Raw genomic sequence first — 21,918 nt, forward strand, 5'->3', positions numbered from 1 at the left:
GTGTGTGTGTGTGTGTGTGTGTGTGTGTGTGTGTGTGTGTGTGTGTGTGTGTGTGTGTGTGTGTGTGTGTTTGAGCAAAAGTAAAAATGCTATCAATACTTAATTCATTCCAAGCCCTTAAATGTCCCTATCAGATCTTTTCTCTGGTTCTGATGCTGCAATTATCAGAACTGAAGTCTTTCTTGTTAAGGGTACCTTTTTGTCCCTCACATCCCAAGTAATCTCATTGCTATTCTCTGCACCCATTCCAACAGGCCCACATTCTTCCTAAGATGGTGCTTTAAGATCTGTATGTAGTACTCAAGATGTGGCATAACCATTGCCTTATACCATGGAATAATCACTTTATTTTTGCTGGGAAAATTCTTGCATATCATTGACAAAACTTCGTAAACTATCCTAACAGCCCATATGCACTGCTCAGAGAACTTCATGCCTGACTGCACAATTTCCCCAGGTATTTTTTATTTTCTACTATCTTGAGTGTGCTGCCACACGTAAGGTAGTGGAAAATGAATAAAGTTAGTACATTAATCTGTAATTACTGCAACCCATACACAGTACCTTCCATTTTGTCAAACTTTAATTACCATTTCCCAGCCAGTCTGCCTGATTTTTCTAGCTCTTGCAGTAGCATACATTGATTACTGTCATTACGCCCCCCAATTTGTATCATGTGAAAAGTTAGCCATGCCTCAGTGTCTTTAATAAATATTGAAAATAACAATGGGCCCTGCATCAAACCCTGGGGGCCTCCACTGAAAACACTGCTCTGAGAAGAGTAAGGCCCATTAATAATCACTCTGACATCTCCTACTCATCCATCCCTCTGTCTACTGTATGGTGTTGTGGGCTGCAGACATGGCCTAATTCTCTATGTTAAAATAAATATAATAGTTATATTTCTAATAGAAGTTTTTCTTCCATACATTACTCTGTATTTTGCTTAGATAAAATGCATTATTCATGGTTTGGTATATGTTTTCAGATAGAATCCACTTGCCAACTGATTAAAGCCAGTAAACTCTGAAAAAACACTTTCCTTGTGTTATCTTAGATGTTTAAAATGTATGGCAGATTCCCCTGTTTAATCTAATTATTTTACATTTTATAATACAATAAAATTTAAGAACCATTTCTTCTGTCAGAGCAGAAAGTCTCTACATGATCAAAATCAAATGCACGTAAAGCATATAAATCTTGATTTGAGATAAAACTCTGAACTAAAACGTGGCCATTGGATAATATTAAATAAATTTTTAAAAATTCTTAGGAAAGTTTTAATTCTCTTAAATTTTATTAATTAATAAAATTTGAAAGAGAAATGTTTATTTAAAATATCTGTGGATAGATATTTTAATTTTACAGGTAAAGCATGTAGTTATTTAATGAAAACTGTTTATTTAAACAGAGTTTTCAAAAATGTACATGTGCATTTTCTGTAAATGAAATGTTTAGTATTAATATACTAAAAATGTTGGCTGGCATTTTTAGATATAAAAATGCCAGCCGTGTCTTCTTTTTTATTTTTAAAAAAATTATAACACCTGTTGATAGGACTAAAAATTTTTAACAATTCTCAGTTATATTTTAAAGCTAAAATTAAAAAAAAAAAAAAAAAATGCTGTTAGGAATGCTACAAAAAATTGCTCAAGTAAAAAATTTATATTATTCTAGGTGTTGGATTCAAGGTTGGAGGAGACAGTGGGATAAATTATCTTGTGCTTCAAATCCATTATGCTAATATTGACCACTTTACAAGTAAGAAATAATTGATTAAAAAAGTACTTATTAATTTTGATACGTGCATGTTTATTTATGCCATCAAAAAATTTATATCTATATAAGCCAAACTATGATATGGCATAAAATAGGATAAAATATTAGGAATGAAAAATTAGTAGAGAGAGGCTAATGAGCACAGTATCACACCCAAGATTAATCCCATCATAAAATTGATTGAACATTACATCTGACTACAATGTAAATATACACATTTTGGCTAGAAAGAATGAGCCAGTTTAGCTATGACCCATACAGCTAGGTATACGTACTTTGAATTCAAGTGAAACACATTTGACTAAGAGGGAAAAGATATCAAGATTTATATAGGGTGTCACCTAAATCATTTTTCCTATCCGAAGTTGGTTATTTGACAAAATTCTTAAAAAGTGAATGAGGAAAAAGTTGTTGCAAGTCATGGGTTCCAGTCTGAAATGTTGAAATTTTATTTTTACCTGGGGTGAGCTGTTACAGTCTCACCCTCTTGTATCAGTAGTAAAATGGGTTTCAAAATGTGGCCAGTGGAAAAGCATTTCAAGTCAACAAAAACTGTAATTACATGCATATGGAACTCCACCCAAGTTTGTACAGTCTTACTTTTTATGCAGTACTATTGTTGGCTACACTAAACTATTTCTTTACAAGTTCATAAAAACTGGTTTCATTCACTATTGTCTTTCTTGTAGTGCACATTCTGTCCCTCTTTTACCGAAATGTCAAAATAGCAACATTGCTAAAGTTTTCATCATTGATATGCAAAGGAGATATTGCCATTATAGATCCTCCTTGGTAAAAATATCCAGCAATTTCCGATTGGAACCCCATGATTTGCAACAACTTTTCTCTTTAACTTTTCAGAATTTTGTGGGAGCAGACTTATGAAATAAGATATATATATATATATATATTACACTGTCCAGTCAAAACATTATGATCACCACTGTGTTTTAGCAGTTGGCCATTACTCCCATCCTGGTGGCACATCCATTGTGACGAGAATCAGTAAATGTGATGCTGCAGGTCCATGTGGAGTACTCGATTAGTGTGGGCAAGGGGCGTGATCTGATGGACTTTAAAAAAGGTATGATTGTCAGGTAGTTGAAGGGTTGCAGTATTACAGAAACTGTGAATCTTGTGGACTGTTTTCATAGCGCTATAGTTAAGGTGTTCAAGAATAGACAGATTGTGGACAGAGCAGCAGTCTTCAAGGCAAAGGCAGGTGCCCATGCCTCATTGATGTTTTTTATAGTGAATGTAGATCAGACCATTGGTAGCCATTCCACCATTTTTCATCTTTTGATGAAAAATGGTGGAATGGCTACCAATGGACTTTAACCAGGGGGAATGACCAGCAGTGTTTTCAAGTCCACGATTCAATGAGACCCTCCTTTCTATCGCCTCCACAGTAGGTGCCTGGTCAAGGTATCCCTTCTTATGCCAATAATGCCTAAAGTTTGAGCAGTATCATTGGATTGGACCGTCAATTTTTGAAAAAACAGTTACCTTTTATGACGAATTGTTTCTTGCTATGCTGTGTGCACAGTTTATGAGGGTACAGCAACAAACTGTGGGGAGAGAGCATTCTGATCTAGAAACAGGAAGGTGGTGGTGGCAGTGTTTTGAGATGGGAGATGTTTTCCTGGACGCTCTTTGCACGGCCCCAAGTGCCAAACGATAGTGTCCGAGCGATTTTCTTGAGCGATAAATAAAGTGATTTTCTAAGTGATTTCATTCCTTTTTATTTCCAGTGCTTTTCTTATTCTCAGTTCTTTTGAAGTGGTTCTGTACTTAACAGATTTTGAGTAAGAACCCAGGAAGGAAAATCGCCTTTCTTTTCTTAGTGTATTAATTAATTTTTTCACTAACAAACTAACCTCTCCAGGCACTAGGTCGCACTGCTCCTGCCTCCCTGTGGCGGGGCCAGAAACCTAAAAGGAAAAAAATAATCCTTTTGGGGCAAAAAGGAGCCAAAATGGACTCTACAAACCAGGTTTCACCTGGATCATTGGATCAAACTGAACACAATCAGCAGAAAGATGATCCAAGCCCCATCTACTGCCAGGAGACAAAAGAAAGATGTGACTCAGACCATCTCTCTACTCTTTCTAATTTTACATTCCTTATCAGACCAGCCAGTTAGTAAACTTTCTCCCTTTGTAATACAAGGTTGTATAGAACATATAGCTGGTCCACCGAAAATGGTTTGCCACTTGAAATCAGGTGACCTACTTATAGAAACAACAAATCACCATCATTCTGAGCTACTTCTTAAAACAACAACTTTTGGTGGGATTCCCATCAAAGTCACTCCGCATGCCACTTTAAATACATCAAAAGGGGTTATCGTGGAATGGGACCTCCTAAACAGCTCTGAAGAAGAAATTATATAAGAATTACAAAATTAGAATGTCATTCATGCGAAAAGAATTCTTATCAAAAAGGATGGAAACCTTATACCAACCCACACTGTCATATTTACTTTCAACACCTACCCTTCCAACATCAGTGAAAGCGGGATACCTAAATTGCCAGGTAAAGCCATACATTCCCAATCCAATAAGATGTTTCAAGTGTTAAAAGTATATCCATTCCCAAGCAGTATGCAGAGGTCAAGCTGTTTGTGCCACACATGGCTCAAAAGATCATAATGTTAAAGAGTGTCATACAGAGTCTCGTCACTGTCCAAATTGCAAAGGAGGCACCCTGCCTATTCCAGAGACTGCAATATATGGAAGAGAGAGAAGCAAGTTCAGAAATATGAAACTGAACATAAGGTCACATACCAAGAAGCCAAAAAGCAGATACCACTACTTCCAGCATTGAGATCATATGCAACAGCAGCAACTACGGTGCAGAAAACAAAGGTAACTGCAACACAGACTGACATCTCAATCCCGCCGAACATCTCAATAGCAGACTGGGCACGTAACCTACTTTTACAAACAAAACCAGAAGCTGATCAGGCAATTAATACACCCATTAACTCACCATACGCTGAAGATCCAACACCAACAAGCTGTACAAATCCCACCAAACCTATAGACAAAAAAGTGAAAAATACTAACAATATGGAAATCGATGAAAAAGGGCAAGAAGATGAACCAGTCCTGGAACTTTATGCAACTGATGACATGGACAGTGGAAGCCCACCAAGCGTCCCTAAAAAAGAAAAAACCAAAACAGATCGATTCAAACAGGCAACCCATCGCAAGTCATCTGAATCAGTTTCTAAACCCAAATAATGCGTACACTTCTTCAGTGGAATTGTCGTGGTATTCGAAGTAACCTAAACGATATCAAAGATCTTATTTCAGTCTATGCAAATGTCTATTTACAAGAAACAAACCTAATTCCTCAAATAAGTATTTCAATCAAGTACTACAACATATATAGGCAAGATCATAAAACCACAACAGCTCATGGAGGAGTTGCCATTTTGGTTGACTCTAATATTCCATCCAAGCGTATTCAACTGCAAACACCTCTTGATGCAGTTGCAGTACACTCTACCTTTCACCTAATCATACGTATACACTGCAAGATTTTGAGGATTACTATCTCCATTCTGTTTGATGGGAGACCTAAATGGGCATCATATCATTTAGGGATCACTTCACTTCATACAGACAAAAGAGACAGAAGATCGAAAAACTTCTAGATAGTAGGAACTTAACACTCTTAAACACAGGTACCCACACCCATGTCCATTTACTATCAGGGACTACCTTCGCAATTGATCTCACCATCTGTTCCCCAGCTCTCTTTCCTCTTCTTGACTGGTCTGTTTCTGATGATCCCTACAACAGTGATCATTATCCAGTTGTGTGCCACCTACTAGCAAATGATGTACCGCAATCTGTAAGAGGTACTATGTACAGAATTTTTTTTTGCAAAGCAAACTGGGAAAAATACCAATGTGATGCTTCTTTAGATAAGAAAACTATAAGACATTATGATATCAATAGTGCTGTTATTTATATCACAAATCAAATAATCTCTGCAGCAAATATTGCAATACCAAAGACCCTGTTCCATAAACACTACAAGCAGTGGTGGAATGAAGAATGCTTGGAAGCAAAGAAAGAAAAAAATAAGGCTTGGAATCAATTCAGAAAGTTTCCTACCACCACTAATCTCATAAAATATAAGAAAGCCAGAGCAAAAGCACATTATATACGCTGGAAATCTCAGAAAGAGTCCTGGATATCTTTTGCAAGCAAAATTAATAGACATACGGACACCAGAATTATCTGTAATAAAATTAGAAAAATTTAAGCAAATATATGACCATCCCTAAACCAATCATAAGCTGAAAAGGTCATGACATAACTGAACCAGAAAAATTTGCAAATCTACTACGAGAAACATTTGAGGAATTGTCAGCAACAACGTCATACAGACCAATCTTTCTTTCAAACATATAAAGCTTAAATTGAAAAATACAAAATTAATTTCCATGCAGCTCATGAGATTTCATACAACCAACCCTTTACTATAAATGAATTGCATAAAGCCCCAGCCAAATCTAAGCAAAGTGCAGCAGGTCCGGATGGAATCCACTTTCAAATGATTAAACACCTCACTAAAAATTCTTTTTGCATGCTCTTACTGCTATGTAATAGGATATACCTTGAGGATACATATCCAGACTCTTGGCGACATTCGATTGTACTGGCCTTTGCAAAACCATTCAAACCCATATAATTATCACCCCATTGCCCTCACTAGCTGTCTAGGTAAAACTTTAGAAAAAATGGTGAATAATCGGTTAACATGGTTTTTTAACTTCCATAACCTCCTTAGTCCTAGCCAATACGGTTTTCGGAAAAACAGATCAACAATAGACATAATGACAAAAGCCGAATCTTTTCAATATCAAGGCATATCATTACAAGGTGCTTGTTTCGGAGAAACGAACACTTTGTAATGATATGTCTTGATATTGAAAAGGCGTTCAATACTACCTGGAGATATGGTATGAATTGCACAAATTATGACTTCGAGGCTATCTACCGAAGTTCCTTCAGAATTTCATGTCTAAAAGAACTTCAAGTCCGCTACCATCATATTCTATCTCTAATATACAATCAAGAACAGAGGCTCAGTCTTCGGTGCAACCCTTTTTGCTATAAAACCAACCCTATAACAGAAGTTATTCCAGCAACAGTAGAAACCTACCTATATGCCGATGGCCTCACAATATCATGTCACTCACAGAATATGCGGAAAATCGAGAGGCAGCTTCAATGTGCTATTAAAAAAAGAGTCCTGGTTCATCTATAATGGATATCGAATCTCAGTACAAAAGACAGTGGCAATACACTTCCAGAACTAAGAATAAGCAATCAACAAATTCCACTCAAACATAGTATCCCACTTCTAGGACTAATAATGGATTGCAAATTAAATCTGCTTGAACACATAAAATATCTATGTACCGTGTGCTTAAAGAAATTAAACATTTTATGAGTTGTTGTTGTTGTTTTGTTTTAGAAGCATTAGCAGCTAAGGCCATATTTCTCTGGGGATATGCGGTGTGATTCCCTGACCTTTCCACATCCTCCGTATTTGGTGGTCACGGGCTCGAACCCCGGTCTAATCAAGAAGCATGTGCTACGCACTGCTGCTCCTGCCCACCTGGCTATGGAGGCGCCCAATCTATGAGCAATATCAGCCATGACATGGAGGGCTCATCGTTACTCACTTTTGCACGCTTATCGTGCAATGATAAGATCCAGATTAGATGATGGTTCTCCCATTTATTCCTCAGCTAGGAAAAGTTTGTTGAATTGGTTAGATCCAGTTCATCACAGTGCATTACATATTGTTTCTGGAGCCTTTTGTACCTCACCTGTGTATAGTCTATACACAGAGATCATGAACTCCCACTCAGTCTTCATAGAGAAGTTCTTCTTCTGAACTATGCTACGAAAGTTCAAAGCCTTCCTGGACATCCAACATGGCAATATCTGTATAAACCGAAATGTGAAACCTTATATGCGAACAAACCTAACACATTTAACCTGCAGGCATCCGACTAAAAGAAATACTCTCACAATTGAACTTAAGTGTGGATAAAATCTACCAAGATACCCCACATCCCTTTCACCGTGGGAAATCAGCTCAGTTGACTGTGACATGGTCCTCATAAAATGGAAACAGAACAATATCCCAAATCAGCATATAAAACAGCTACATTCCTCTTATGTAATGCAATTCTCTGACTATTCTCATGTGTACACTGATGGATCTAAGGCGGATGCACACGTTGGTGCAGCAGTCGTATTGCCAAACAGCATAATTTCACAGTCTCATCCAATAGAGTGCAGTATCTATAGTGCTGAATTGTTTGCAATAAGTCTCGCCCTAGATCACATTGTCAAAGCTTCTCTTTTAAAAAGTATCATTTCACAGCCTCATTAAGTGCAATGTATGCTTTACAGACAGATCATCCATCTCGTTCGCATGTAAGAAAAATTCTTTTCTTCTTATCACATCTTAGGAAAAAAAAAAAGTCAGATTCACTTGGATTCCTGGACATTCTGGAATACTCGGCAATGAACGCGCGGATGATGCTGCAAAACATTTGTCTAATGAAAATTGTCACTTGCATAAAATACCGCTCAATGACTTCAAAAACGTCAATCGGAAAGCCTCTGAAAATATATGGACGCAAACCTGGAAATCTCAAACACGCAATAAATTATACCAAATCAAACAATAGCAGAAATCCTGGAAATCAAGTTTTCAGTCAAACGGACATGAAGAGGTTATACTCGCCCCAGCTTCGCATCGGCCACACACATTTCACACACTCTTACCTCCTAATGAAAGACACCTCCACAATGCTCTCAGTGTCTGACCACACTAACAGTGATGCACATCATCATAGAATGCCCACAATATCAAATTGCCCGCCAATCAGCTTTCAAATCGCATTCAAATGAGCCATTAAGCCTTGAACTCATTATGGGAGATAAATCAAACGTCAGTGAACTTTTTTCACACCTCAGTTTAATAAACCTAACCAATCATATCTAATATGTTAAATCAGTAACAACATAACAGGAAATAACAAAACTTGAACAGGTACAATATAGCTGAAGTTGCTCTTGAGCCATTAAACCCCAAACAACAACAACAGCTCTTTGCTCGCTTATACCCTAGACCAGTGCTTCCCAACCTTTTTTGCACCAGGGCACACTTGGGAATTTTTGTACAGCACACAGAGATAAACTGGAGCAGATTTTGGGGTATCCATAAGGACTTTGTAAAAAAAATGTATTACATTTGAATTATATTATATATAATTATGATAAGAAAAGCAAAATATAAATACTATGGAAGATATTAAATATTTAATACCAAATTCATACAAAACTTCAAAATAAAAATTTTTTTTAATGAGAAACTTGAGCTTGCTTCTGTGAACATAACATTTTTATGTGAGGTTTTATTCTTGAAATGGCTATCGACAAGAAACTTTGCACAAATAGGTGGTAGCAAATGGAAGAAGAGTGTCAATTGCTTTTTCTCCGATTGAAAGAAACTCCTTTCTCACCATTAACCAAAATTTGGATGACTCAGTTTCTTTAATTTGTACTTGAAGGGTGTGATCATTTCTTAAATCTAACAGCTCTTCTTTTTCTTTCATTGATAAATGTAATGCTGGAATTTCTAGGGATAATGCGAATGGATTTCGAATCCACTTAAATTTTTTTTATATCAAGTATTTCAAAATAGTGAAGTTTTTCCTAAAGCAAACACAAATGTTGCTGTACTAATATAGCAATTCTTCTTTAGGATTTAAATTGACACCGATTAAACATCACTAATGATCCATTTTTAACCTCATTTTTCCAAAGTCCATAAACTTTTTCCGTACATGTTAGTATGTTTTCATGTGATCCTTGCAATTTTCGATTTAGCTCATTCAGGTGCTCAAAAATATCAGTTAAGTAAGCTAGTTTTTGGAGCCAATAGCTATCCTTCATTAAACCAGAAAAGTAAGAATTATTCACAAAAAAACTTTCACCTCTTCTCTTAGCTCAAGCTCTTTCTTTGGACAGCCAACGTACTTCAGTGTAAAGTGTGAAGTGTATTGATGTCTAACGGCACCAGGGGTTTCCCCCATCTCCGCGTTGCTTTCATTGTAGGTGTACCAGTTCACTGGGAAGGCCAGAGATTTAAAAGTGTGTGGATTTTGTATATGTGTAGTGTTGTGTATCGTTGTTCATCTGGCCGTTTAGCCGCTGGACCCCTACTGAGGCCCAACGTTGTCCATACTTGGCCTCGTGGAGGCAGACCAGGTACACAGAATGAAGTTTTACTCTGGCAGGCCCTGCCACCTAGTTTCCTGAGATTTCAGTGACTAAGGCCTAAAAAAAAAAAAAAAAAAAAGACTTGGTAGGGGTGAGTGCTGGAATTAGAAAAGCCAATTGAGGTGTATGCGGTTTAATTTGGACGAAGTTAAGTTTTTGCAGTTTGTGTGGGGTTATACGCTGGCGTATTAGGTAGAGTAGGGGGGGAGACTGAAGGCTGGGGGGAAAAGACAGAAGTATGGGGACGATAGAGAAGGTGACCCCCGGATTTTCAGTGAGGCAGGCCCAAGCCCCACCAGGAGAAGAATCAGGGTTGGCAGGGGTGGAGAGGAGACAAGACTGTCTCCTCCTCCCCACCAGGGGAAAGGGAGTAAAGGTACCAGGCAAGGGAGCCCGGTACAGATCGCCATCAGGCATTGACAGTTGTGAGCACATGGGGGTCCAAGCGATCTGAACTGGATCTTCTTTGGTGTTCTTTTTCAATGTAGGAGTCAGATCCCAGTCGCAGGATCATACATGAATGAAGTCCTGTGTCAGGTTGTCTCTGGTTCAGACGTAGGTCTTCCTGGTTGTCAGTTCTCTGGTGAATAAGGCTAAATGATGGTCATGTTCGTAGTTGTGGGTACAGTTTTCTTGTGTATTCCGGTTTTCTCTAGTCCTGGTTTTGGGATTCATCATCAGCTTCTGGGTGCTGTGCATGGTGGTTTGCTTTAAGTGCTCGCCTTCTAGCAAAGAGTTTCTGTGCAAAAATGGTAAGGGCTTTGTATGCTTGTTCCGAGTCGAGAAGATGCTGTTCCATGTTCTGCGGGAAGTAGGTGATAGCAGCGGTGAGCCTGCATCGCAGGTCCTCATACTGGTCGCAGTCATACATGAGATGTTGCCATGTTTCCTCGTGGCCACAGAGGCAACGGGGATCCTCAGTGATTCGGAAGCTAAATAGTTTTGCATTAAATGGCCCGTGCCCTGTGAGCAGAAAGGTGACGTGGAGCCCTGGTTGGAACCAACTCGCGAGTTTTGGAAAGACTCTGTTTACGCTAGGGAGGAACTTCTTGGTGATTTCCCCTTTAGTGGATTCTGTCCACCGATCCTGCCATTCCTGTCGGAGGTGGTCGAGCAATCTTGTTTTTTCAAGCTTCCTCTTGTTGGTGAGATCCAACGTGAAGTTCAGGATAGTGCACGGTATTTCTTTTGCCATATTATATGTCAGGGCGCATCTGATGATTTCCAAGTCCAGCGGGAGGACTCCGGCCAGAACCTGGAGCGCGTGCGTGCTGACTGTGGAGACAGCTCGTGTGATTGTCAGAATTATTGACTGCTGGATGCTGCCCAAGGTTCTTCTATTTACCACTGCGGTTACCTTTTTGTACCAAACTGGTGAAGCATATGTGATGACCGGGATGAAGGTAGATTTGTAGTAGAGGGACAGGGTCCGCTTGCTTAGCCCCCAGTCCCTCCTGGTCACTCTTGCGACCAATGCACAATATTTCCGTATCTTTTGTTTAATGTACTTTAGATGGGGCTGAAAAGACAGATTTTTGTCAATGATGATTCCGAGATATTTTATTTCTGTAGCAAGTTTTATTGTGGTGCCTTGGATTTTCACTTGCGGTGGTCTGGCAAGGTTGAGTCTGCCCTTCAGGAGTACCGCGCAGGTCTTACTTGGAGAAATCCACAGGCAATGGATTGTAGCCCAGTTTTGCAAAATTCGTATCGCGTGGTTGGCTTTTTCTTCGATCTGCGCTCGTGAGTCAGCAGCAACAGTTATTATCAAATCATCGGTGAAGGCCTGGGTGCCGACTTCACCAATATCAAGGGCCAGGAATTCATCTAAAATCATATTCCATAACAGGGGTCCTAGGACAGAGCCCTGCGGGCACCCCCTGTGGATTTGTCTAGTTAGCTTCTTATACGGTGCATGTACTTCGATCGTTCTCTGTGTTAGGTAATTCCTGATTGTGTTATACAGGTTTAGGGGCACTCCAGCCCGCCTAAGTCTCGCGAGGACGCTCGGCCACCAGATGGCGTCAAACGCCCCTGCGAAGTCAATACTGATAACAAGAAAATATTTGGTAGTACAGGCTTCTACTTTATCCAGCAGTGTCTTGAGAGCTTCGATCGTGGATAGGCCAGGTTTGAATCCAAATTGCATTGTGTTTGTTAGGTTTGCCCCTTTGTAATAGTGGAGTAGCCTCTTGTGCAGCATTCTCTCGAATAGTTTGCTTGCAACTGGGAGTAAGGCGATCGGACGGTAGGACTCTGGTTTTTCTGGCTGCTTTGATGGATTTTTCAATTTAAGTTTGATGTTGGCAATTTTCCAGTCGTTGGGAAAGGTTCCTTCTTGGAGGCAGGTGTTATATAGCGTCAGTAACAGATCCGCGGTGTATTCCACCGTTTTCTTCATAATTTCCAGTTCAATTAGGTCTGGGCCAGGGCATTTTTTGCTTCTGATTTGCATGGCGGCCGCATGCAGCTCATCCACAGTGAAGGGTGTTTCTTGTTGGTCAGTGAAGTATGAGTCATTTTCTTGACAGATCCACAGTTGTTCTGGGAGGGTAGGAGTTATCTGTTCCAGGAAGATGGTGTTTAGAATATTGGTCACCGAGTCATCCCACGTAGTGGTCAGGGTACCCAGCGGGGTCATTGTTGCTTCTGCGACTTCTCCTCCGGAGTGTCTGTTAGTGGCTACTTTATAGACCACTCCCCAGGGGTTAGCGTTCCCTGCTGTGGAAACAAGATTTTCCCAAGTTTTGCATTTGGTGTCCTTTATTAATTTTGTGTATCGATTCCTTGCGTCTTTATACCTATCCCTCATGGCCGCGACCTCAGCGACCGGCCAAGATCACCGGGCCCGTTGGAAGTCCTTTCGTCGTCTCATTACTTCATTTCTCAGGTTTTCAATGTCGGGGGTCCACCAGGGCATGGCGCCTGGCTTTGGGATTTTCCTTTTCATTGCCTGTTCGCTAGCTTTTATGATGATTTCTGTTACTTTTCTTTGCAGGTCATTTGCCTCTCTGGGTCGGCTCGCAGTCTGGTAGGGTTTGAGCCCATGACCACCAAATACGGAGGATGCGTAAAGGTCAGGGAATGACCGCCGCATATCCCCGGAGCAATATGGCCTTAGTTGCTAATGCTCCTAAAAAACAAACAATCATCAAACTACCCTCCCAGAGTGAACTTCTGTCAATGGATGCAACAACAGTGTGTCCTGAACCCCCAATTTTTAAAAATTTTGTTCACTGACGAAGCTGGGTTTACTCGTGATGGTATTTTTAATTTTCATAACTGTCACTTTTGGTCCACCAAAAATCCTAATGCAATTCACGAGTCACGAAATCAGCAACGTTTCTCATTGAATGTCTGGGCAGGACTACTAGTAGACTGTCTAATTGGACCTCATTTTCTTCCAAACAGGCCAACAGGAGAGCTGTACCTTCAGTTCCTGCAGAATCTTCTTCCACACCTCCTTAATTATGATAATGTTCCACTTCAGCAATGCAAGAACATATGGTCTATGCATGATGGCACCGGCACGTTTTGCTCGAGTTGTGACTCCGTATCTAACTAGAAGGTATGGTCAACAGTGGATAGGGAGAGTTGGGCCTGTAATGTGGCCTCCCAGATCACCAGACTTAAATCCTATGGATTTTTGTATCTGGGGTCATGTAAAAAGCTTGGTGTACACTTCTGACATTAACACAGTTGAGGAATTGCAGCGTCGGGTTGGAGGAGCTTTTCAGTAAATCAGAAATGACCCAGGAATGCCTGAGAGGATTCGCAACTCAATGCAGAGAAGACTACAAAGTTGCGTATAGATGCAAGGACAGCATTTAAACACCTTTTGTAACATAATAACATCTGTAAAATCCTGTGGTCTTGAAACAAAAATTAAAAATGTATTATCTTATGTTTAATAAAACCACCCTTAGGCAAAGGATTCACAGCTTTTTGCTAAACTAGTGCTCCCACAGTCAGTGGCAGATCTTAACAAAAAATGTGCATTATCGCAAACGGTTCATTTGCGACCCGATGTTCACTGTGACTTTTTTGCTTATTTTAGTTTGTATTTTTCACCTTTAAATTATTGACCGTCATTTTTGAAACACCCTCCACCCCCAAAGGATACAAAAAAAAAATCTTATTCAATAGAACAGCTTAATTGCACTGGCCAACAAAAAAAATTTTTTTGGAAATTATAGACCAATTAGCTTGTTATCCCACATCTACAAGTTATTCACAAGGGTCATTACTAACAGATTAGAAAGAATACTTGATGAGAATCAACCGAAAGAGCAAGCTGGCTTTAAGACAGGATTCTCAACTATGGATCACCTTCACGTAATATCACAGTTAATGGAGAAAGCAAATGAATATAAAACACCATTATGCCTGGCATTTGTGGATTATGAAAAGGCATTTGACTCCATACAGCATAAGGCAATGTTTCGGGCACTGGAAAGGCAAGGCATAGATTCTCCATATATTATGAATTCGAAGAAAATATATGAGAGTGCTACCTCCTTTATTAGACTAGACAAAGACAGTAGGAAATTTAAAATCGAGAAAGGAGTTCGACAAGGAGACACAATATTAGCATTATCATTAGTAGAGGCATTTGATACAAGAAAGCAAGCTTATGCAGCATCAGCCAAAAAAAAAATAATAATAAAATAAATAAATAAATAAAAAAAATAACCACTTCCACTTCACCCCTCTGTTGGTTCGAAATACCTGTCCAGCTGAGCCTTAAACTTATTTAGGCTATCAACTTCCACGACAAGGGATGGAAGTCTGTTCCACCAACCAACCACCCACTGGCTAAAGGCAAATTTCTGCACGTCTATCCTACATCTGTCTTTCCTCAGTTTGAATTTATGCCCTCTCGGGTGATTATTCTGAGCAAGAGGGAGAATCCCATTAGCATTGAGCATGCTCAAACCATTCAAGGCTTTATACACCTCTATCAGATCACCTCGCTGGATACCTGCGTCTCCGTAGCCAGGTGGGAAGGAGCAGCAGTGCGTAGCACACGCTTCTTGATTAGACCGGGGTTCGAGCCCGTCACCACCAAATACGGAGGATGCGGAAAGGTCAAGGGAATGACTACCGCATATTCCCTGAGCAATATGGCCTTAGTTGCTAATGCTCCTAAAAACCAAACAAACAAACAAACAACTCGCTGGATACCTAGTATCCAGACACTGTAATTTGCAAAACTTAAGCCTTTCTTCGTAAGAGCACCCCTTTGTTCCATTCACTACTCTTGTTGCCCTTCTCTGTACTCGTTCCAGCAGCTTACATCCTTCTTGAAATGAGGCCTCCAGGCCTGTATACAGTACTCTGTGTGGTCTGACCATTGTCTTATACAAGGGAATAATCACCTCCTTATCCCTGCTAGAAAAATTCCTATATATCATTGACAGCACACCATGAGCTACTCTTGCAGCCCATCTGCACTGCTCAGAGAACTTCATATCTGCCTGCACAACCACACCCAGGTCCTTTTCATTCTCTACCACTGTCAGTGTAGTAACACAGAGTTGATATGTTGCTCTGGGGTTGCTGTTTCCCATATGTAGTACTTTACATTTGTCAATGTTAAACTTCATTTGCCACCTCTCAGCCCATCTGCTCAACCTTTCCAGATCCTGTTGCAGCAGCATAGTGTCAGTAGTGCCCTTGACAACCCTGCTAACCTTTGTATCGTCTGCAAACTTGGACATTAAGCTTGATATACCATCATCAATATCATTTATAAATACAGAAAACAATAATGGACCCAATACAGAACCCTGAGGGACTCCACTAATAACATTAGTCCACGATGAGCAGTGTCCATTGATTACCACTCTGTCTTCTCCCCCTCAACCACTCCTTTATCCATAGCAGCAATTTGCCTCCAATGCCACACTGCTTGTGCAGTGTGGCATTGGAGGCAAATTTGTGCAGCTGGAATTTGTGCAGCAGTCTTCCATGTGCAACAGTATCAAAAGCCTTTCTAAGATCCAAGTATATAATATCAAAGTTATTCCCTGGATCCAGTTCTTTTGTGACTGCATCATAGTATCCAATCAAATTGGTCAGGCAAGACTTACCCTTAACAAAACCATGCCGTGTCCGAGCTATAACTGAAGTCTTGTTTAGATGATCCTGCAGTGCTTCTTTAACCAGTGCCTCCATTAATTTTCCTGGAACAGAAGTTAAACTCACAGGTCTATAATTACTTGTGTCAGCCTTTGATCCTCCTTTGTGAATTGGGGTCACATTTGCACATCTCCAGTCCATGGGTACCTCCACTGAGTACAAGGAAGTTCTCATAATTATGGCTAAGGGTTTGCTTACTTCCTTTGCTGCCTCCTTTAATATAACTGGATAGATCCCATCCACCCCAGGTGCCTTTCTTGTGTTTATCTTCAACAATTTCTCCTCCACTTTACTCTCAGAGATTATAAGATTCTCTAGCTTACTGCCAGAGTTGAATACACCTGGAATTCCCCTCGCTGAATAACTCCTCATGTGTGAATGTCGATGCAAAATATTCATTTAGTTTGTTAGCTACCTGAGCAGGATCATCAACAGTTGACCCATCGATATCAAGTGGACCAATCTGATTCATCCCCTTCCTTCTAGAGTTTACATACGTAAAGAACTCTTTGCTGTTTTTCTTTGCATCCCTTGCCAAAGATATCTCGTAATCTGCCTTCGCCTGCCTAACCTCCTTTGTGACTTTGTTACAGATCAACTTGTATCTATCATAGGCTTCTGTGTCACGTGTTAATTTGTATGTATCCCATGCATTTTTCTTCTCTGCCATATGTCTCATTAGTTCATCTGACATCCAGTTAGGCCTAAACCTTGAACAATATTTCTTTGTTGGTATGTAAAGCCTAGTACTTCCATTCCATTCTTTGAATGCTTCCTATTTTGAATTTGCTGTTGGTAACATCATCAGTTGATCCCACTGTATAGAATTTAAATATCGTCTCAGTCCATCGTAGTCGCCTTTACGAAAGCAGTAACCGTTACCTTTACCCCTAATGGTAGTTACCTCTTTGAGTAAATCCCACTTCAGCACACTGTGATCACTGCCACCTAGTGGTTCATTTATCTGCAGATTCTTAATGCATGAAGAAACACTACTGATAATCAAATCAAGAGTATTACTCCCTATAGTTGTCTCTCGAAAATGCTGATGTAGAAAACAATCGTCCAATAAATTCACATTAAAATCCCCCATTATAAGACTCTCTGATTTACTGGCCCACTCTATTTCCCTGTACAGTTTCTTATTATACTCATCAAAGTCATTAGGCCTATAGCACACTCCTACTCTCAATTTTGATCTCCCAATGCTTATGTCACACCAAACTGACTCGACACTGCACTGTCCAGCGATGTCGACTGGCTTCACTTACTTGGATTTTGTGTTTCTTAACTAATAGCATAACCCCTCCTCCCTTCCTATCCTGAGTATTCTTTCTCTACACATTGTACTCCCCAAATTCCAGTTCTGCATTCCTTATATCTGTGTGACGCCACGTCTCTGATATCCCAACAATATCCACCTTCGATGCTTTGTGCAATACCTCAAATTCATCAAATTTATTTACTAAACTCCTAGCATTGGTGTACACGCAAGTATACATGCACCTGTTTCTATTCTTAGCTACCCTAACACAACCCATGTGTTTACTTGTACCGCAATGGCTCCCAGCAGTCTCTGAAATACCATGCATCTTGTTTTTCAGACTTCTGCTCATTCTAATAGAAGCAGTGCAAAAATCACTTTCCCCTCTGCCAGTGGCTACTGTTAATCTATTAGTCCTTGTATCCCTACAATCTAGCAGTTTTCCGACCCACCTAACACTGCCTCAATAGCATCAGCAGACATTCTTGCACCCTTTCTATTTAAGTGTATCCCATCCCTGTAGAAGCAGTCTCTCCTGTTAACAAGTACAGACCAGGCTGAAAAAAATTCTACACCTTCAGGGGTAGATATCTCCGAAGCTGTTTACTGCTGCCCTTGAGGAAGCTTTCAGAAGATTAGACTGGTCGCAGAAAGGAATCAATGTGAACAGACAGTACCTAAACCATTTACGATTTGCAGATGACGTTGTGGTCATAAGCCACGATCCCAAAGAATTAGAGGAAAATCTTAATCAGTTATGCACAGTTAGTAAGGATTTTGGACTAAAGATGAATATGGCTAAAACAAAAGTAATGATGAAGAAGTATGAAGGCGCCTCCGTAGCCAGGTGGGAAAGAGCAGCAGTGCGTAGCACACGCTTCTTGATTAGACCGGGGTTCGAGCCCGTCACCACCAAATACAGAGGATGCGGAAAGGTCAGGGAATAACCACCGCATATCCCGGAGCAATATGGCCTTAGTTGCTAATGCTCCTAAAAACCAAAATAACAAACAACCACAACAAACGAAGAAGAATGCCACAGAAAGGGAAATAATTATTGAAGGAGCAGTAATTGAAAAGGTGGAGTCATAGACTTATCTGGGACAAGTTATTAGCTGTAATAATGATAAATGTCTGGAAGTCAAGAGAAGAATAAATTTTGGATGGATAACATTCAGGAAATATAGTCACATACTGAAGAGCAATATCCCAGTTTGTCTGAAACGTAAAATAATGAACCAATGTATACTCCCCACCATGACTTATGGAAGTGAAACTTGGGCACTCACCAAAAGAATGGAAGAGAAGCTGAGAACTACACAGCGAAGAATGGAACGAATTATATTGGGAATCAGAATGTTAGATAAGAAGAGAAACACATGGATTAGGCAGCAAATTCAAGTAAAGGACATTCTTATCAAAACTACAGAACTAAAATGGTCTTGGGCAGGATACATAGCTCGAAGGCATGATGACAGATGGACTAAGAAAATAACAGAATACCCAAGAGGAGCTAGAAGAAAACCTGGAAGACAAAGGCGGAGATGGATAGATGAAATTCATGAGTTTTTGTGTAGTAAATGGATGGCCAGTGCTCAAAACAGAAGGAAGTGGAAAGTTGCTGGAGAGGCCTTCAACCTACAGTGGATTGAAAATGGCTGTGATGATGATGTTAACAAAGTGAGGGTCAATGTTAATGCAATGACACCTCACTGTTAAAATGCTTGGGAAATAATCTTCTATGCATATCAAAAAAGTGACAAAATGGTTGGATCCATTGCCTCACATTGAGTCATTTTTATTTGCCATCCAGCAATTTTTGAATAATAAAAAAATTCCCCTTGTGCTGGAGCAACCTTATTCATTTGAATGGGTACTAATGTAACTTTTGGTTATTCCAAAAGTTAACACTACACTAAAAAGGAAAACAGTTTCAGTTATTTTGAGCATCCAACAAAACATGGCATACACCTCTGAAAGCATTTGTAAAAAAAAAAAAAAAAAAAAAAATGAAATAATCATAAAATGTTTTGATCAGTGCCAGGCATGAAGGAACAGATACGTTGTTTTGCAGAAGGAGATTACATTGCATTAGCATTAGTAGAGGCATATGATGCGAGGAAGTAAGCTTATAGCATCAGCCAAAAAAAAAAAAAAACCCTTTCTCATTTCACCCATCCTTCATTCCAAATGCTTGTCTAGTTCTGCGTTGAACTAATTTAAATTTTCGCCCTGCACTACAACAGATGGAAGTTGGTTCCAACTATCAACTAGTCGCTGGCTAAAGGAAAATTTCTGCACATCTATTCTACAATTGTCTTTCCTCAATTTGAATTTATGTCCCCTCAGGTGAGTAATCTGAGCATGAGGAAGAATCCCATCAGCATTAAGCTTGCTCAAACCTTCCAAGGCCTTACACACCTCAATTAGATCACATCACAGGCCTAATCTCCAGATGTTGCAATTTGCAGAACTTAAATCTTTCTTGGTAAGAGCAACTTACCATTTGTTCCACTCACCGATCCCATTGCCCTTCTCTGTACTTATTCCAGCAGCTCTACATCCTTCCTAAAATGAGTCCTCCAGATCTGTATACAGTACTCAAGGTGTGGCCTGATCATTGTGTTATACAAGGGGATAATCACCTCCTTATCCCTGCTAGAAAAATTCCTGTATATCATTGACAAGATACCATGAGCTACTCTTGCAGACTACACTGCTCAGAAAACTTCATATCTGACTGCTCAAATTACTCCCCCCCCCCAGGTCCTTTTCATTCTCTACCACCTTGAGTGTTGTTACTATGTTGATATGTTACTATGTCCTTTATCCATTGCAGGAACTTTCTCTTAATGCCATACTGCTCTAATTTGTATAGTAGTATTCCATGTGCAACAGTATCAAAAGCTTTCCTTAAATCAAAGTATATTATATCAAATTACTTTTTGCATCCAGTTCCTTTGTGACCACATCATAGTTTCTTGAATCAACGTCTTCAGGTGATAAGTACGTCACTGTGGAGATTTAGCTGTCAGCCACTCAACCATATGAGAGAACATATTAATGGATGACTGGATGGTGGCTTTTTTCTTTTCATCGTAGATTTCTTTGTAGCAAGCAAGCATATCATTAACCCTCTGTTAAATTTTAAGAATCGTTTGTTGTCAGGATCCATCTTCTCATACCTCACCAATGCCATTGTTGTTTCTTAGTGATGAAGCATCTCGGATCCTCATTTGTTTCGTCTTGAGCTTCGTAAGCATTTTCTTCTTTCACTATTGCTCCCTGCAAGTCAATAAGTTGTTCGTTAGATAATTCCTTCTCTTTTTCCTCTATTAACTCATCCACATCTTTGGCATCAACCTCCAACTGAAGTAGCTTTGCAACCTTTACAATCTTATCTGTAACTTTTCATATGATTCGTCTTTTTCAAATACTTCAAAGCCTTTTACGTGCTAGGCATATTTTCTTCCATGCACAATTTAAACAACTTTTAGTAATTTCCGCCCAGGCCTTATTAATGTTTAAGATTGTGTGGTAAATATTGTAAGATTTCCAAATGTCTCTTAATGTAAAATTTTTCTCATCGTCTACTGCAGATAATGCCTGAGCATATGTTTTGTTTAAATAGTAGTATGATTTTAAATTTGAAATAACACCCTGATCCATAGGTTGGATGAATGAAGTCGTGTTTGGCAGTAGTAGAAATATGACTCTCACTTTCGAAAATTGAAATCATCTAGATGCGTAGGATGTCCAGGAGTATTATCTAATAGAAGCAAAATCTTGAAAGGAACGTCGTTATCTTTACAATATTTTTCAACCTCTGAAGCAGCATTTAAATCAGTCCTCAAAGAGATATTGTTATCCATGGTCTCTGGTTTGATTGGAAATGCACGGGTAGGGTGGCTTTATTGATACCCCTAAATGCACAAGGATTTCCAGAATTGTACAAAAGCAGTAGTTTTAATCTGTAATCTCCTGCTGAATTAGCCCCAAGCAAAAGCGTGGCCCTATCTTTTGATGCCTTGAAATCTGGCGTTGTATTTTCCTCTTTGGTAGTGTATGTTCGATCCGGCATTTTTTTTTTTTTAATACAGAGCAGTCTCGTCAACATTAAAAATTTGCTGCATTGAAAAATCAATCATTTTTTCCAACACATCACGAAATTTTTCTGCACCTACAGAATCGACACTGGCAGCTTCACCACATACTTTAACATTGTGGAAACCAGTGCAATGCTTGAACATATTAAACCACGCGTTGCTTGCCACGAACTTGGGTTTGGATTCACTGTACTTATCCTTAATATCTTTATAAATACTTGTTGCTTTTGCTTGAATGGTCATTAGACTCAGGGGGCACTCGCTTCTGAATCTGATTTTCCATCCATATTATTAACAGCTGTTC

The 21,918-nt window shown here is 39.6% G+C and overlaps 1 protein-coding gene across 3 annotated transcripts in view; it reads left to right on the forward strand.

Moving 5' to 3' along the window:
* Nucleotides 1-21,918, forward strand: part of Phm (Peptidylglycine-alpha-hydroxylating monooxygenase) — a 271,952-nt gene that overhangs the window by 53,598 nt on the left and 196,436 nt on the right. For all 3 annotated transcript variants that reach the window (XM_090389021.1, XM_090389029.1, XM_090389034.1), the window contains exon 4: nucleotides 1,678-1,761. In XM_090389021.1, the coding sequence (XP_090245147.1) occupies nucleotides 1,678-1,761 (84 nt within the window). The remainder of the gene's footprint in view (nucleotides 1-1,677; nucleotides 1,762-21,918) is intronic.

Source organism: Mastigoproctus giganteus, chromosome 2 (assembly GCF_048544385.1).
Source record: "Mastigoproctus giganteus isolate SK-2022 chromosome 2, ASM4854438v1, whole genome shotgun sequence".
Classification (NCBI taxonomy): Eukaryota; Metazoa; Arthropoda; class Arachnida; order Uropygi; family Thelyphonidae; genus Mastigoproctus; species Mastigoproctus giganteus.